Source organism: Catharus ustulatus, chromosome 6, assembly GCF_009819885.2.
Source record: "Catharus ustulatus isolate bCatUst1 chromosome 6, bCatUst1.pri.v2, whole genome shotgun sequence".
NCBI lineage: Eukaryota > Metazoa > Chordata > Aves > Passeriformes > Turdidae > Catharus > Catharus ustulatus.
The window spans coordinates 35706679-35720129 of NC_046226.1; the positions used below are offsets into that span (position 1 = coordinate 35706679).

At 39.9% G+C, this 13451-nt stretch overlaps 1 protein-coding gene and 1 long non-coding RNA gene across 9 annotated transcripts in view; both read left to right on the forward strand.

Moving 5' to 3' along the window:
• The window catches only part of PCNX1 (pecanex 1), an 89342-nt gene extending 77816 nt beyond the window's left edge, over window positions 1-11526 (forward strand). For 7 of the 8 annotated variants that reach the window (XM_033061513.2, XM_033061508.2, XM_033061510.2 and 4 more), the window contains 3 exons: window positions 625-1061; window positions 2420-2560; window positions 5963-11526. In XM_033061513.2, the coding sequence (XP_032917404.1) occupies window positions 625-1061; window positions 2420-2560; window positions 5963-6103 (719 nt within the window). In that variant the 3' untranslated portion in view covers window positions 6104-11526. The remainder of the gene's footprint in view (window positions 1-624; window positions 1062-2419; window positions 2561-5962) is intronic. The other variant, XM_033061516.2, reaches the window with a different exon arrangement.
• A 1598-nt stretch (window positions 11527-13124) lies between these two features.
• The window catches only part of LOC116997214, a 67954-nt gene continuing 67627 nt past the window's right edge, over window positions 13125-13451 (forward strand). The window contains exon 1 of the long non-coding RNA XR_004418134.1: window positions 13125-13371. This is a non-coding gene — a long non-coding RNA (uncharacterized LOC116997214). The remainder of the gene's footprint in view (window positions 13372-13451) is intronic.

The window sequence follows — 13451 nt, forward strand, 5'->3', positions numbered from 1 at the left end:
TTTCAAACATTGCCTTTACTCACAAAGAAAATAGAGATGTGTGTAGCTGAATAAACATAATTAGATCTGTCAGCTGAGGAGAGCTATCTGCAAATATTTAGTACAGGAAAGCCAATTACACCAATGCTTATGAACTGCAATTTCTGTTTTTGACTCTGTGTGTTAAATTTGAACTTGTTTTAAAATAGTTTTTGTTCTAACAAATTTTCTGACCCAAACTTTGAATGTGTAATCAAGCATATTAAGAAAGAATAGTCAGTATTTTGACACATGGGCATCTGTCCCTCTCCTACTGCCTTAAGTATGGTAAACTGAAATGCTAATATTAAGTAAGGAATTGCTAAAGCAGAAAGTGGAAGACTGAAGCATTTTTCAAGGTACTTCTCTGATAGGGATTGTGAATTGAACAGAATGTAAAATTCTGAGACAAGATGAATGGAATGTATTGAAATGCTCTGCTATGTAAGATCCAGCAGAGATCTTCTGCAATACATCTGTTTTAGATGATGTTGGTTAGACCTATCAGTTTTGTATATCTGTGCGCGAAAACATTTGTGTGTTGGCAATCTAATGTGTGTGGGAGGCTTTATGAAACTTTCCTGATTCTGTATCTTTTACTTTTAGGCACCAGTCACAGCTCTCACTCTGTGCAGTCCAGCCTTGTCAGACATTCCCCTGCCCGTGCCTCAGTAGCTAGCCATTCATCCTACTGCTACGGCAGCCGTCACTCATCTCTTCGCACATCCACAACAGGCTTTGTGCCTTGCCGGCGCTCTTCCACCAGTCAGATTTCCCTTCGTAACCTCCCATCATCCATCCAGTCCCGCCTCTCTATGGTGAACCAAATGGAACCTTCTGGCCAGACTGGGGTCAGCGTGCAGCATGGACTGCCCTCTTCTAGCAGCTCCAGCCAAAGCATCCCAGCCTGTAAACAGCATGCCCTTGTGGGCTTTCTAGGGACAGAAGGAGGGAGTAATGCAGCTGAAACTCAGTCAGGTGGCAGTGCAAGCCCTGCAAATCAAATGCAAGCCAAAAAGGATGACGTTATTTACAGAATCCAGGTGAATAGTCTAGAAAAACAACTTATAAAAGTATGTGGAAACATAAGTTTAGTTGTTCCTTTGTATGTTGTGGAAATTACTTACAAATATGCATTCTGGAATATCTGGTGTACAGTTTCTGTGCAGTTATGTTTAGAGAATTAATGTAAAGAAAAGGTTTTCTGGACAAGCAGCCTTCCTACATGTTCCTTATTTACCTTACTTTTATGTTTTGCTGTAGTGCAGCTCTGAGAATGTCAGTGGAACACAGTTCCACTTCATATTTAGTTTACCTTTTATACATTACAGCAGCTAAAGGTAAGCAGGTTTATTTGCAGGGTAGAAAGCTTCTTTCCTTGAAGCCAAGTAGATTTTCCACAAAAGTCAAATAATACTTGCTTTCACTTTCATATGTATTTATTCTTTGGTTATAGCCACTTCATGGTTTACTGAGCAGCAAACATTTCACTGTTGACTAAGTTAATCATGGCAGCCTTACTTGTTTTGTGAAAATCCAGGAAAGTGTATTCCTGCTTTCTTAGCTTTTATCAGCCCTACTTATATGTCTTTGGCATTATATTTGTGGGAAACCTCAGTAAGTGTATTTAAGAGGTTAGATGATAATAAACAAGATTTCATTGCTGATACCACCTCAGTTTAGACTAATCCTTGGTAAATTGCATCATAGTGGGCAGAGTTAAAATTATTTTTCAGGTCTGTGCTTAGTAGCTTTTGTTTGCAGGTAAGGGCCCTTTTATGAGGCTGCTTGCTAGATCCTCTGTGAGAGGAGGATAAAGTGGATATGTGCCCTTGGATAATGGACATTATGGAGTTCTCTCTGTCCTTACTTAGGAAGAATTTTTCAGGAGTTTTCTCCTGCTTGCCCTGTGGAAAGGCCAGTTTCCTTCAAAACATGGGGTGGGTCTCAACTAACCATGCTAGTAGATAGATACTTTTTCTACCTAACAATGAATTCCCCAAGTTTCTTAAGATATTCTGTAAGAAGTAATGAGCCGATTATAACAGCTCATTATCACTTAACTTTTCCCTGCTACTAGACTGTGTGCTGCCAATGCTTTTGTTGTGCCAGCTCCCCAATCCTGCCATGAGCTAGTATAACTGAAAGAAGTGGGGAAGGGAACCAGAGCTGTTGCTTCAGTGAACTGGCATATTGTATCTGAAACCACTGAATCATTTCCAAATTCAGTGCTGGTTGGGCTTGAAGAACCTGGAGCTCAAGTTTCCATCCTTGAAATTAATCAGAAATCAGTTTCAGTGGATTAATGTCAGTTATCTGGAATTATACAGAAGGTTACAATTTGTCTGTTTCTTTTAAATTTTGGCTGAACTAACAGTCAAAACTCAATTCCTACTTATAGTTAATGGATCCCAGTCAAGTACTGGAAGGGATCAACGTGTCAAAAAGGAAAGAGCTGCAGTGGCCAGATGAGGTGATACGGCTAAAAGCTGGAAGAAACAGCTGGAAAGACTGGAGTCCTCAGGAAGGCATGGAAGGCCATGTAAGTTTTGCTGGGAAGTTGACAAGCTAACCTTAAAGGCAGTCTTCATTCTGTGGCATTTTGCCTATATGTCAATGCAAAGATTGATGTGGTAGGTAAGTTAGATCAGCAGCTGTCCTCAAAGTCACTGTTGCTGGAAGAGCAGGTCTAGAATCCTAATTTGAGGCAGAGAGCTCTTTCTGCAGCTCTGTGCAAAAGATGCAGAAATGACGTTTCAAATGTTGTCAGCCACCACTCCTTCCTTGCCGCCTTTCAGCTTGTCATGATCTCTCAGGCATTGCTCTCATTCATTCAACATTCATTTTCCTGTCTTTAAACTGTCAGTCCCTGAACAAATAAAGATCAATTTACTAACAAGTCCTTAATTGAAAGATTAACAGTTTTAAATTATTCTGATTAAAATAGAGCCAAATAACTTTATCTTTAGATGTCTCATTGTTATAATAGATATGTGATAGGTGTTTACTATCCTTTGAGGAGGAAATCTGTTCTAACTAAAATTTGTGAAAGCCCATGACTTGAAATTCCATCTCTTTTCCTTATGGATGTTACATCTGCAGTTTACAAAAATTCACTGCATTGGCTAGAAAACTTGCCTCCCAATTTAGGCTCCTTTTATGAGCAAAAAACCCTGTGTGGTCTTTGAAGCTTTTTGGTTTTTTAATGATATGTACTTTTTAAAAAAAATCTTGATGTCTGTCAAGATGCTCCAGTATTCTTTCAGTGATAGAGGGAAGAGTCACTGACACTGTGTCTGCATTTCTTCATCAATACAACTCTATTTTCGTTTGGAATTGATCAATTTTGAAGAAATTTCTTTGCTTACCTCAGCTGGAGGCATTATTTATAAATTGCTTTTAGGGATAGATTTTGCCATTTGAAAGTCCATATCACTGTGGGTATATGTGCAAACGTCAGGTAAGAAATGGAGATATGCCAGTAACACAGTGTACAGTGCATCTACCTTGCTGTTGCACCTACGTGAAGAAAAGGCCCTGGAAACACAATTATTCATGGAAGGAATCTATCAGAGTTGACAGTCCACTCTTAGGACAGCAGGGTTACATTGTAGGTAACACCTGTGAGTAGAATGCTGTTGTAAGCATTCTCAGTTATGCTGGGTTAGACATACTGTTGCAGATCAAGAATGCTGTAAAGATGGTGAATGTAAAGGGTTCTATTGGAAAATGTCCTCTTGCCTGGTGTCACTGGACAATTTTTTTCAGGAGTTTGAGTGTGTTTTGTGAATTGCAGCATGCTGATATGTACAGTGATTGATGCTATAGAAAGATTAAAACAAGAGGATTTAAAGGTCAAAGTAAGCTGTTATTCTGAATGCTTCTCATCTATTTTTGGTATAGCATAGAGGCAGGTTTTTTTAGAAGAGCATCTTTTAACCTAACAAGAAAAGGAGGGAAATCACCAGATTATCCTGTGTGTGATTAGGCGGAAAGGATTTAACTTGATGACATAGTTTCCACTAACTGCTTCAGCTGCTGGTGGTTAAATATACAAGTATCAGTAAAGCTTTTAGAACAGTCTTCCCTTTCTGATCCTGTGGCTGTGGTCCTTTCTGCAGATAGGCAGAAATTATTCTTACCTGCTGAGTTTGCTGCTCATTAAGCAGTTTACCTTATGTCTGCTCTCAGTATGAAGTTCAGCACTCAGTAGTTTTAAAACTTTGCTGCTACATAGAAGAAAGCATTTTTCTAACTTAGCTTTTTTGCTTGCTAAGTATGCAGGGCAAGTCATATATAAGGCAGAAAGACATTATAAGGTTTCTTCTAGGAAATTGCATTTAGCAGTCCTTTTTGAAGTGCAACTACTTTTTCCAGTTTTTGAGAGGGTAATGCCCAGCATTATCTTTGTATGGTACATGATACTGGGGTGTAGAAGAACCCTTTTCCTCCAAGAGATTCTTACCATCTCTTAATACCTAGTGACAACATTTTACATGTATCAAATAAATGCCAGTCATGATAGAGGAGATGGTAAAACTGAGTGTGGCAATATGGTGGTGTGTATAACAATCTGTGTACAACTTTTTGCATATACGCAGTTTTTAAGGAGTCATGATATTGATGCCTGTAGCTATCCCAAAGGCACCAGTGTTAAATTGGACAACAAGGATGTAGTATTTGGGACTTCATTGGAAAACTTTTTATTGTGTCTGGGGACAGGATATTCCTGTCTCATTCCATACAGCAGTATAAAAATTATATGGACACTCTTTGAAGTCAGACTTGAACAGACACTTAAATATAACACTGTTGCATCAAAGAGGAGCTAAAGATGCCTTGATTCCTTGGCTGAAATGCTCTCCCTGTTCTATGCAGCATAGATTTTATGAAATGGACAAAGCTAAATGTCCTTCACCATGTATTAAGAGAAATTGCCAGCTGTGTATAATGAAGTTGAGTCCACTGTATTTGGTCTTGGAAGATTGTGGGTTTTTTGTCATTTTTTCCCCCTTTATATCTTTAGGACTCTTGAAAACTTTACTGCTGGGGAATTTGTAAAAATGAGTTTTGCTTGCTTTTTGACTTTGTCTTGAATTAAGGGTTCTTGTCCCACAATTGGAAAATCTGAGATAATTCTATTTCTATGAAGCTGATGGTACTTATACCTATGTTAATGGAGCATCTTTATGGTTCCTTTGGGGCACCCAGAAGTTAAGGGTGTGTTTTTTAAGGAGGCAAATGAACAGAGATATACTGGATATGAAAAAGGGACCTTCTGGCAGTCAATATCAGACAGGATCCTTGGAAGTAGCAGATCAAAGTACTTAAATTCTGTAGATCCAAGAGAGTATAGTACAATAATTTGCACTGTTTCTGAACTCCTTCTTTGTGATGTTTTTAATTTAAAATTGTGTTTGTGTAACTTGATTTAGAAGATTAACCTTGAATTGACAGTCCATAGGTAGCAAAATCAGGGCAAGAACTTCTACTTGCAAGAGACAGTAGTTTACATCTGACTCCTGGTAAACTGCAGCTCTGTGCTGCGCAACACTAAGATATTTTAAGATTATTACAAATTGAGCATCAAAATATCACAAATATCTATGTGCAGTTTTTTCAGTTGCTACTCATTTTGGATGTTTGCTTCTGATTTGAGTGAAGTTGTTTGTTCCTACTCAAATCTAAATTGGACTGGCTGCTCTCATGGTTGTAGAAAACCTAAATGTGGTTTTAAGCTGCAGATCTTCAGCAAGACTTCAAAGTGCTGTGTGTCTGTGGGTATGCTGTCATTGAAAAATGAGCAATTAAGTCACTATAATATCTGTATTTCTGTTGCTTTGGTCCTGTAAGGGTCTTGAGTTATCAGCCACAACTTTGATATGACAGCTCTCCCTGTGCAGCTTACATTTTAAAGTTTGTTTGGTTTTTTTTTTCCCCCCAGGTGATTCACCGCTGGGTGCCTTGCAGCAGAGATCCAAGTAGTCGGTCACATATAGATAAAACCATCCTGCTGGTTCAAATTGAAGATAAATACGTTGCTGTTGTTGAAACTGGAGTCCTTGAACTTGGGGCTGAAGTGTAAATCTCTTTGAGACTGAAACTTCCCCTTCTCCAATGGTTCAGAAGAGAGAAGGGTCCAGAAGAAGCAGCTCCCAGGACATGAAACTTTGGTCCGGTTGTAGGAAAGGACTTGAAACACAGATTTGTCTAAGTCCCTTTCCCCAAATAAACAAGTGTAAGAAATTTTTTTAAGTTGTTAGCTGCTGAAGAAACACTTGCATGAAGGATAGATTTGTTGAGACATATCTTTTGTTTATAAATTTTGTTATGCATTGCGTAATGCTTTAAATCAACAAACTTTTCAGTTCTAAGATCAGAGCACCTCATATTTTTCTAATTGTTTTGCCAAAAATTGCCATGTCTTGTCACAGAGTGTGTGGAATTCATCCACCTTATTTTAATGAAATTGACTACAAACCTTCAGTTTGGTGAAACAGTGTAAGGGTTTCAGGTGTGGCAAGAAGAGACTGAACAGATGTATAGATTCTTATTCCTTATGAGCTAAACATTAATGAGAACTGCACTAATTTTTTTACAGCAATGCACTAAAAACAACCCTGAGATTGCTGAGAACATTTATTTATATATATAAATATAAGTATATAAAATACCATTATTTAAATTGCCTTTGGGATTAATCCCCTCCCTCTCCATATACATGTTGATGGTAAGGGCTGTGCCATGGGTTTGGTTCTGTGTTCTGTATTTCGTACAAGTGCATTTGCTGCATCCTCTTCACAATAAATGGTAAAGTAACAAATGTGTAGAAAAGCACCTGAGTATCCCTGTACTACATCAGACTTTATTGTGGTGGCAGTGGTATCTCAAGCCTGTACAACACATCTAGCTTTAAAGTGGGCCCCAATATGACTTTCCATCTGTCTTCCCTTCACTAGCCATGGCTACTTTGCTTCTTTATGCCCAGAGCTGGCTGTGTTGTTTCATTGGCTCTTCTCTGGCAAACATGGTGGTTTTAGTTTTGTAGTGGGAGGTGCAGGTCCATGGCTATTTCACGGATGCTTGAAGGTTTTTATTCTATCCAATTTAAAAAGAAGAAACAGCAACAACTCCCCAAACAAAATGAAAAAACCCAGCAAAACTTGACTTCTGCTTTTAATGATCTTTTATAGAAGGCACAGCCCTCAACTTGTATCACTTTTACCACCTTGCCTTTTCTTTCCCTTTAGTCTTCATTCTTTTCTATGACTTGAATTTTATTTTCTGTGATTATATATTCTATGTAAGTGTAATTTGAGTATTTATAACTGTGAAGTTGAATTATTCATGTGTTACATATCCTAGGTTTTATTGTATTTTTTTTAAAGTGTGTATTCAGGGAAACAAGTAACTCAGAACTATCATGGGAGTGTGAGAGGGAAACTGGTTTGTTCTTGACTTGCAGTTCCTATGACTCACTTTTCTTAATCAGTAAGAAAGAAACATACCTGTTGTGATTGTTTCCTGTTTCTGACCTGTAATTATATAGGACTCTGTGGGGAATTTGCATACAGTTCTAACTTTTGGGAGCAGCCATCTTTTTCCCAGTCATCTCCACTTCTTCATGTGTGTCATAACTAGGAGAGACTTCTGATATACCACAGAGGTTATTATAATTAATTCTCTGACATCAGAGAAACATTGTCCATTATGTACCTAATGTAAGAGTGAAATTACATGGGATAAGAAAAAAAGGAAGAAACAGCTGTCTAAGAAACACTGGTATTCCAGCTCAAGTCACTTTATGTCATCTAGCCATGAAAGGGTAAGTCTGTGTGCCTGGTAGCTACTCGATTCCAGTTACTGTTCCCAGTGAATGGTACTGGGGCCTTGCATCATAGACTATGCAAACTCGTCCTTGAAATTCTGTGCATCTTAAAGTTGCATATTACTCTTCACTTTATTCATACACTGCTCCATTTAATCATGGTAAAAATGCACAGATCTGCCACCCTTGAAACTATGTGGAACAGCAAATATATTTATCATAGGTATCACATTATGGAGTAGTTGAATTAATCTCCTGCATATGTGAAAATCTAGTAAAGTAGATGAAACTTATGTAGCAGTCTGTTAACACTGTTATCAGGAATAAAAAAAAGAAAGTGTAAGTTTTGAATTGAAGGCCTTTTAAGTGAAGGTTTTAGTCTGTCCTTCCCTTCAGGTAAATACTTTTAATTAATATCTTTAATTAATTAACCTTGCAGGTTTTCTGTATCATTAAGGACATTGCTTCAATTAAAAGGGAGAAGTTTGTTTGAAAATAAGCCCCTATTTGACATTAGTTGCACAGGGTTGTTTGTTTTTCCCTTGGACTGAAGCCTTGAGGTAAACAAATGACTGAAAACCAAAATATATAGGTTAGGTTTTTTTGCCTTTTTTTTTTTTTTAAGCTGTCTGAAACAACTTTCAGTATGTTAACCCTGACTGAACAATCTCTGCTCTCTTCGGGGCAAGGTAAGGACAATGCTGATAAAAGACATGTTAGGAATTAATGGCTTGTTAATATGGAAATTTTAGGGCATATGTGTATCTGCTTGGAATAAGATTGGCAAACAGCAGATAGGGAAAGAGAGAACCTTTTTTAAGGGCAAAAAGAATTGATGAAGATTTCTATTTTTTATAAAACATTAAGCTTTTGGTGTGCTGCCTTCAGGAGACGGATTTTAATGTGGACAGCTTAACACTTCAGGTACTCAGCTAGCATTTGTTGTGAAGCTGTTCACATAGTGCTCATACCTATTCCAGATGTGCTCAGTAGAAGCCACCTAGTTGAAATTTCACTCTTCCATAAGGATTTGGAAAATTAACTCTCTAAAGCTTTTCCTGAACTTGTTAAGATTCATATGATTGTGTCAGTTTGTATAGAGTTTGTCTTCGGTTTCTGGTGTGCAAGTGACGAAAATGTTTTTCTTCTAACTCCGAATTGCACAGAATTAACTAGGTTGAAAGAGACCCTTTGAGATCATAGAGTTCAACCTATGACTGAACACCACCTTGTCAACTACTAGACCATGGTATGAAGTGCCACATCTAGTCTTTTCCTAAATATTTCCAGGGATAGTGACTTTACCACTTCCCTGGGCAGGCCATTTCTATGCCCAATCACTCTTTCAGTGAAGGATTTCTTCCTCATGTCCAGCCTAAACTTCATCTGGCACAGCTTAAGAGTGGGTCCTCTTGTCCTGGTGCTGTTTACCTGGGAGAAGAGACTAATGCCCAGCTGGCCACACCCTCCTTTCAGGGAGTTGTGGAGAGTGATAAGGTTTCCCTGGAGCCTTCTTTTCCTGCCTTGAACAACAACAGCTCCCTCAGCCTCCTCATAGGATTTGTGCTTCAGACCCTTCACCACCCTTGTTGCCCTTGTCTGGATACATTTGAGCATCTCAATGTCCTTCTTAACCTGGGAGGCCCAGAACAGGACACCCCACTCAAGGTGGGGCCTCACCAGTGCTGAGTACAGGGGGACAATCACTGCCCTGGTCCTGCTGGCCACACAGGCCAGGATGCTCTTGGCCTTCTTGGCCATGTGGGCACATCTCCCTGCAAGATAGACCTGTCTGTGGAAACCTCTGTTCTAGTTGGAAGTTATTTCATCTTTTGTTTTATTTTCTTGGCCTTTGTCTTCATGTGTAATATTTTTCTGTGGTTGTAAGGATGGAAAAGATGGGTATTTTCAAATTAGTCCTGTCAGTCCAAATTTAACCTTAACCATAGAGCAGAATTTTTTAGATCTGATCTTTCCAGACTTGCATGAAAACCCTTACAGATGTTTGCTTTTACTCTGTCCCCTTGCACTGTGATATTCTCTTGCCATAACAGCATTCCAGTCAAGTCCTACTGTTGTAGCTTCAACATAAATCCCAATCTATTTTCTTTCTCTCAGATTTCTTGGGAGGTGGTACCTGTGTGTACATATGTAAGGACTTCTCCCTAAAACACTCAGTTGCAGAAAAGGACTTGAAATCCCCATTAATCAGTTACTGTTCATTAGTAAAAATGACTACTACATGATATTTTAAAACCTTTTCCCGTTTCACTTCTGTGAAATCTTTTAAAACATTCTGATTAAAAAGCCCCAAAAACCTAGAACTGTGTATGTGACACCACTGATGACACCTAGATTTCTGTGCTACTTGCAGTCAATGATGCTAGTGCTGGATTCTGGGGCTCTGTCTCATGGTGAAATGGTTTCAGATTTTGGGGAGATGATGGTGATGATTATTTCTTGAGGTAATTCCATGTAAGCTGAATGGTCCTACAGCCACTTTGCCTGGGACATCTGGCATGTTTCTGAGTGGTGATGTCAAGTGTTCAGCTCAAGAGTGCTGTTATCACCAGTCATTCCTTGTTCCATGGTCACAATGCCTTTGGGAACTGAAGAACTCTTTGAGAAGCTTGGATGACTGGTGAGATGACAGATGAAGACTTGTGGCACAGGTCCCTGCCTCTGGCCCTTTGGCAAGAGGCCATAAAGCTTTGTCTGGATTGTGATGGGGGAAGAGATGCTTTATGATTGATTCAGCTTTCTCTGATAATGCACACACCACCATGCAACCTCGGAGCATTGATAACAAAGACACTGCTTTAAAGACCTTTCTCAATTACAGAACTCTCCATTCACAAAATGGAGTTGGATAAATTGCATTTCTTACCATGAACAATAATTCCACTTATATTGGATTTGGGGTTGTACCACCACAGGTTTTATGTACTTGATTTTATTAAGGAATTTTATACCTATTATATAGGCATCCATTCTTTTCTTGTCTGGCTTGCTATTTGATATTCTAATGCAGTACATTCAGTGGCGCTGGACTCTTTCAGAAGTTATACTGGTAATTCCTGGTGCCTTAGTAAAAAAGTGGGTACATAACACCTTGGTGGAAGGTAAAGCATGTGACTTGTTTCACCCCAGCATGATATGCATATTTCTAAGAAGGTGATTAAGATGGCTGCCCCAAAAGATTTTGGAAGTATACCTACATCACTTGGTTGTGAACATTTGAATATGAGCAATTTTTATGACTTCTGGTATGTACAGTTTGAATAGATAAGCCCAGTACACTTAGGCCACAACCTTGAAAGATGGCAATCAAATAGCTGGATATGTAACTTCTTGCACAGCTGCCCCTGAGAGCTTGACAATAGTTGCTGGTTAGGAAATGGAGAGGGGAATGGAGCATAAATGAGAGGATGGCTTTGGTTTTTAATGGACAATGAAAATATATATTGCCTCTACCAGCAAACGGTTACATTGCCAGGGATAGGGATATATGTACCTGCGTGTCTGTGAGTGTGTATGTGTCTGCGTGTGTTATTGGAAACAGCCTGTAAATATTGTAGCTGTTTAAAATGGAAAAGGCAGAGAGTTTTTTTGCAACATGTTGCAGCAAAAGGACAGTATTGACAGTGGAGAAACACTGAGAAATAAAAAACCTTTTTTCACTTGTTGTCATTTATTGCACGATTACATTCTCTTAAGATGTCATTCTCACAAATTCCCTATAAGGACTGTTTTGAGTTTACTCAAATCATAATTTAAGGAAGGATTCTCTTGTTTAAAAATTCTTTTGTAGCTATGCAAAGATTAACCTCAACTATTTCTGTTGTACTGCCAGCATCATCCCTGTTTCTGTGCTTTTGCATAAGTGCCACAAGCCCTTTCTTCTGCAGTTAAAATGTTTTGTCTTTGTTGAACCATTTTCTCTATCAGTGATTTCCCTTCTCTTGAATGTTTTTTCAAAGCCCAGAACACTCTTGTACTGTCTTTGTGCTCAGTAATTTTTCATTTATCGTACTTTCCTGGGAAGTATCTTAGCTAGAGTGGTTTAATCAGCTGTTTCTAATTTTCTGCCATCCTTGACCTAATAGCCAAGTGCAGCATTGGGTGGAGTCCTCATTATGACTGTGCTTACACAAAACACTTTTTGATACAGTGATACTAGTTTAAAAATACTCAGCTGCTCTCTGTCCATTCTCTCAAATATTTCACTCATACAGAGTCAACATTATCTTGCCCCCTACAGTTTGAAAAAATTACTTCTGCCATAAACAGTGATCCCTGGACAGCTCTGTGTCTTTAAAGATTGGGTGTTACCTTTGTATAAAAACCAAAAGCATCTGCCACATTTCTTCTGCTTGCCTGTGACACCTGGCCCATAGCTGTTTCAGGCCTCAATTTAAGAATGAAAGAGAACACAAATAGTGCAAGTGTTCCTAATGAAAAACAACACCTTTTATTTTTTAATGTTAGCAAGTGTGATTAAAACTCCTGTAACTATGTTTTAAGGAAGCAGCTGAGCTTTTAGCTGTCAATATCAAAAAGTAGAAAGGGCACTTCCAGACTAATTTAGGGATAACAAAGGGTAAAATTGTTGCTGTAGTCCACGTTTCTTGCTCTTGGTGTCAGCCTAAGCCCTGCAACTGGTAAAAATTGAGGAACCGGAGCCCCGGTTAGTGATTGGAGGCTGTTTCTTAGAGCAGTTTGGCCTGAGAGAAATCCAGTTCTCTTACTCCCAGACAGTGTATCCCTGTGAGCCTATCTAGGACCTGGGAGCAGTGTGTTTGCTGCTACAGCACACACCTGATCTGAGTGAGCAGAATGCCTATTCCATGGCTTCCTAGTCTTGCCAAAGATCGTCCTCTATCCCATTTTTAACAGGACTTGTTGAGACCCATGATGATACTTGGGTACTGGCACTTTAGAGATCTCTCTGGTTGAATCAGTTGATGTGGGTTTTCCTCTGTTCATCGGAAGCGGTTTGGGTTTCTCTGGGCGCTGCCGCGGCAGAACTCGGTGGCGGGCCGAGCCCGGCGTGGGCCGGTTCGTGCGGAGCCGGGAGGGGCGGGGCGGCCGGCAGGGGGCGCTGCCGCAGCCCGGCGGGCTCGTGTGAGGGAGCGGGGCCGACGGGCGCGGGCAGCGAGCGCCCCGGGAGCCGCTCCTGCCTTTCCGCCCCGCCCGCTCCTCTGCTCCGGCCCTGCCTTGCGGTCGTGCTTCCAGTGACGCCACCCTAATCCTCGCACTCACGGCAGCATCCAGCTCTTCCCGCTAAACCGAGCGGTGAGTCCGCGCTGCTGGGCCGCCCCTAGAACTTGCGCGGGTCCGTGTCTTTTCCTCTGCGTGGGAGGGAACGATGGATGAATGAATTTGAGAGATTTTTCTCCCCCCCTTCCACTATTTCATAATGTCTATTAAGATACTACAAAGAAAGGAGGACACCCACCCACCTAATTATTTTCTTCCACGTCGATGATCCCATGGCCAGGGGAGTAAGAAGAGGGGAATAAATGGTAAGAAAAATGAAGACAAAGATATTGGGGGAAAGATATATGAAGAAAGACCACTTTTGTCTTTCCAGAAGCTGAAGGAG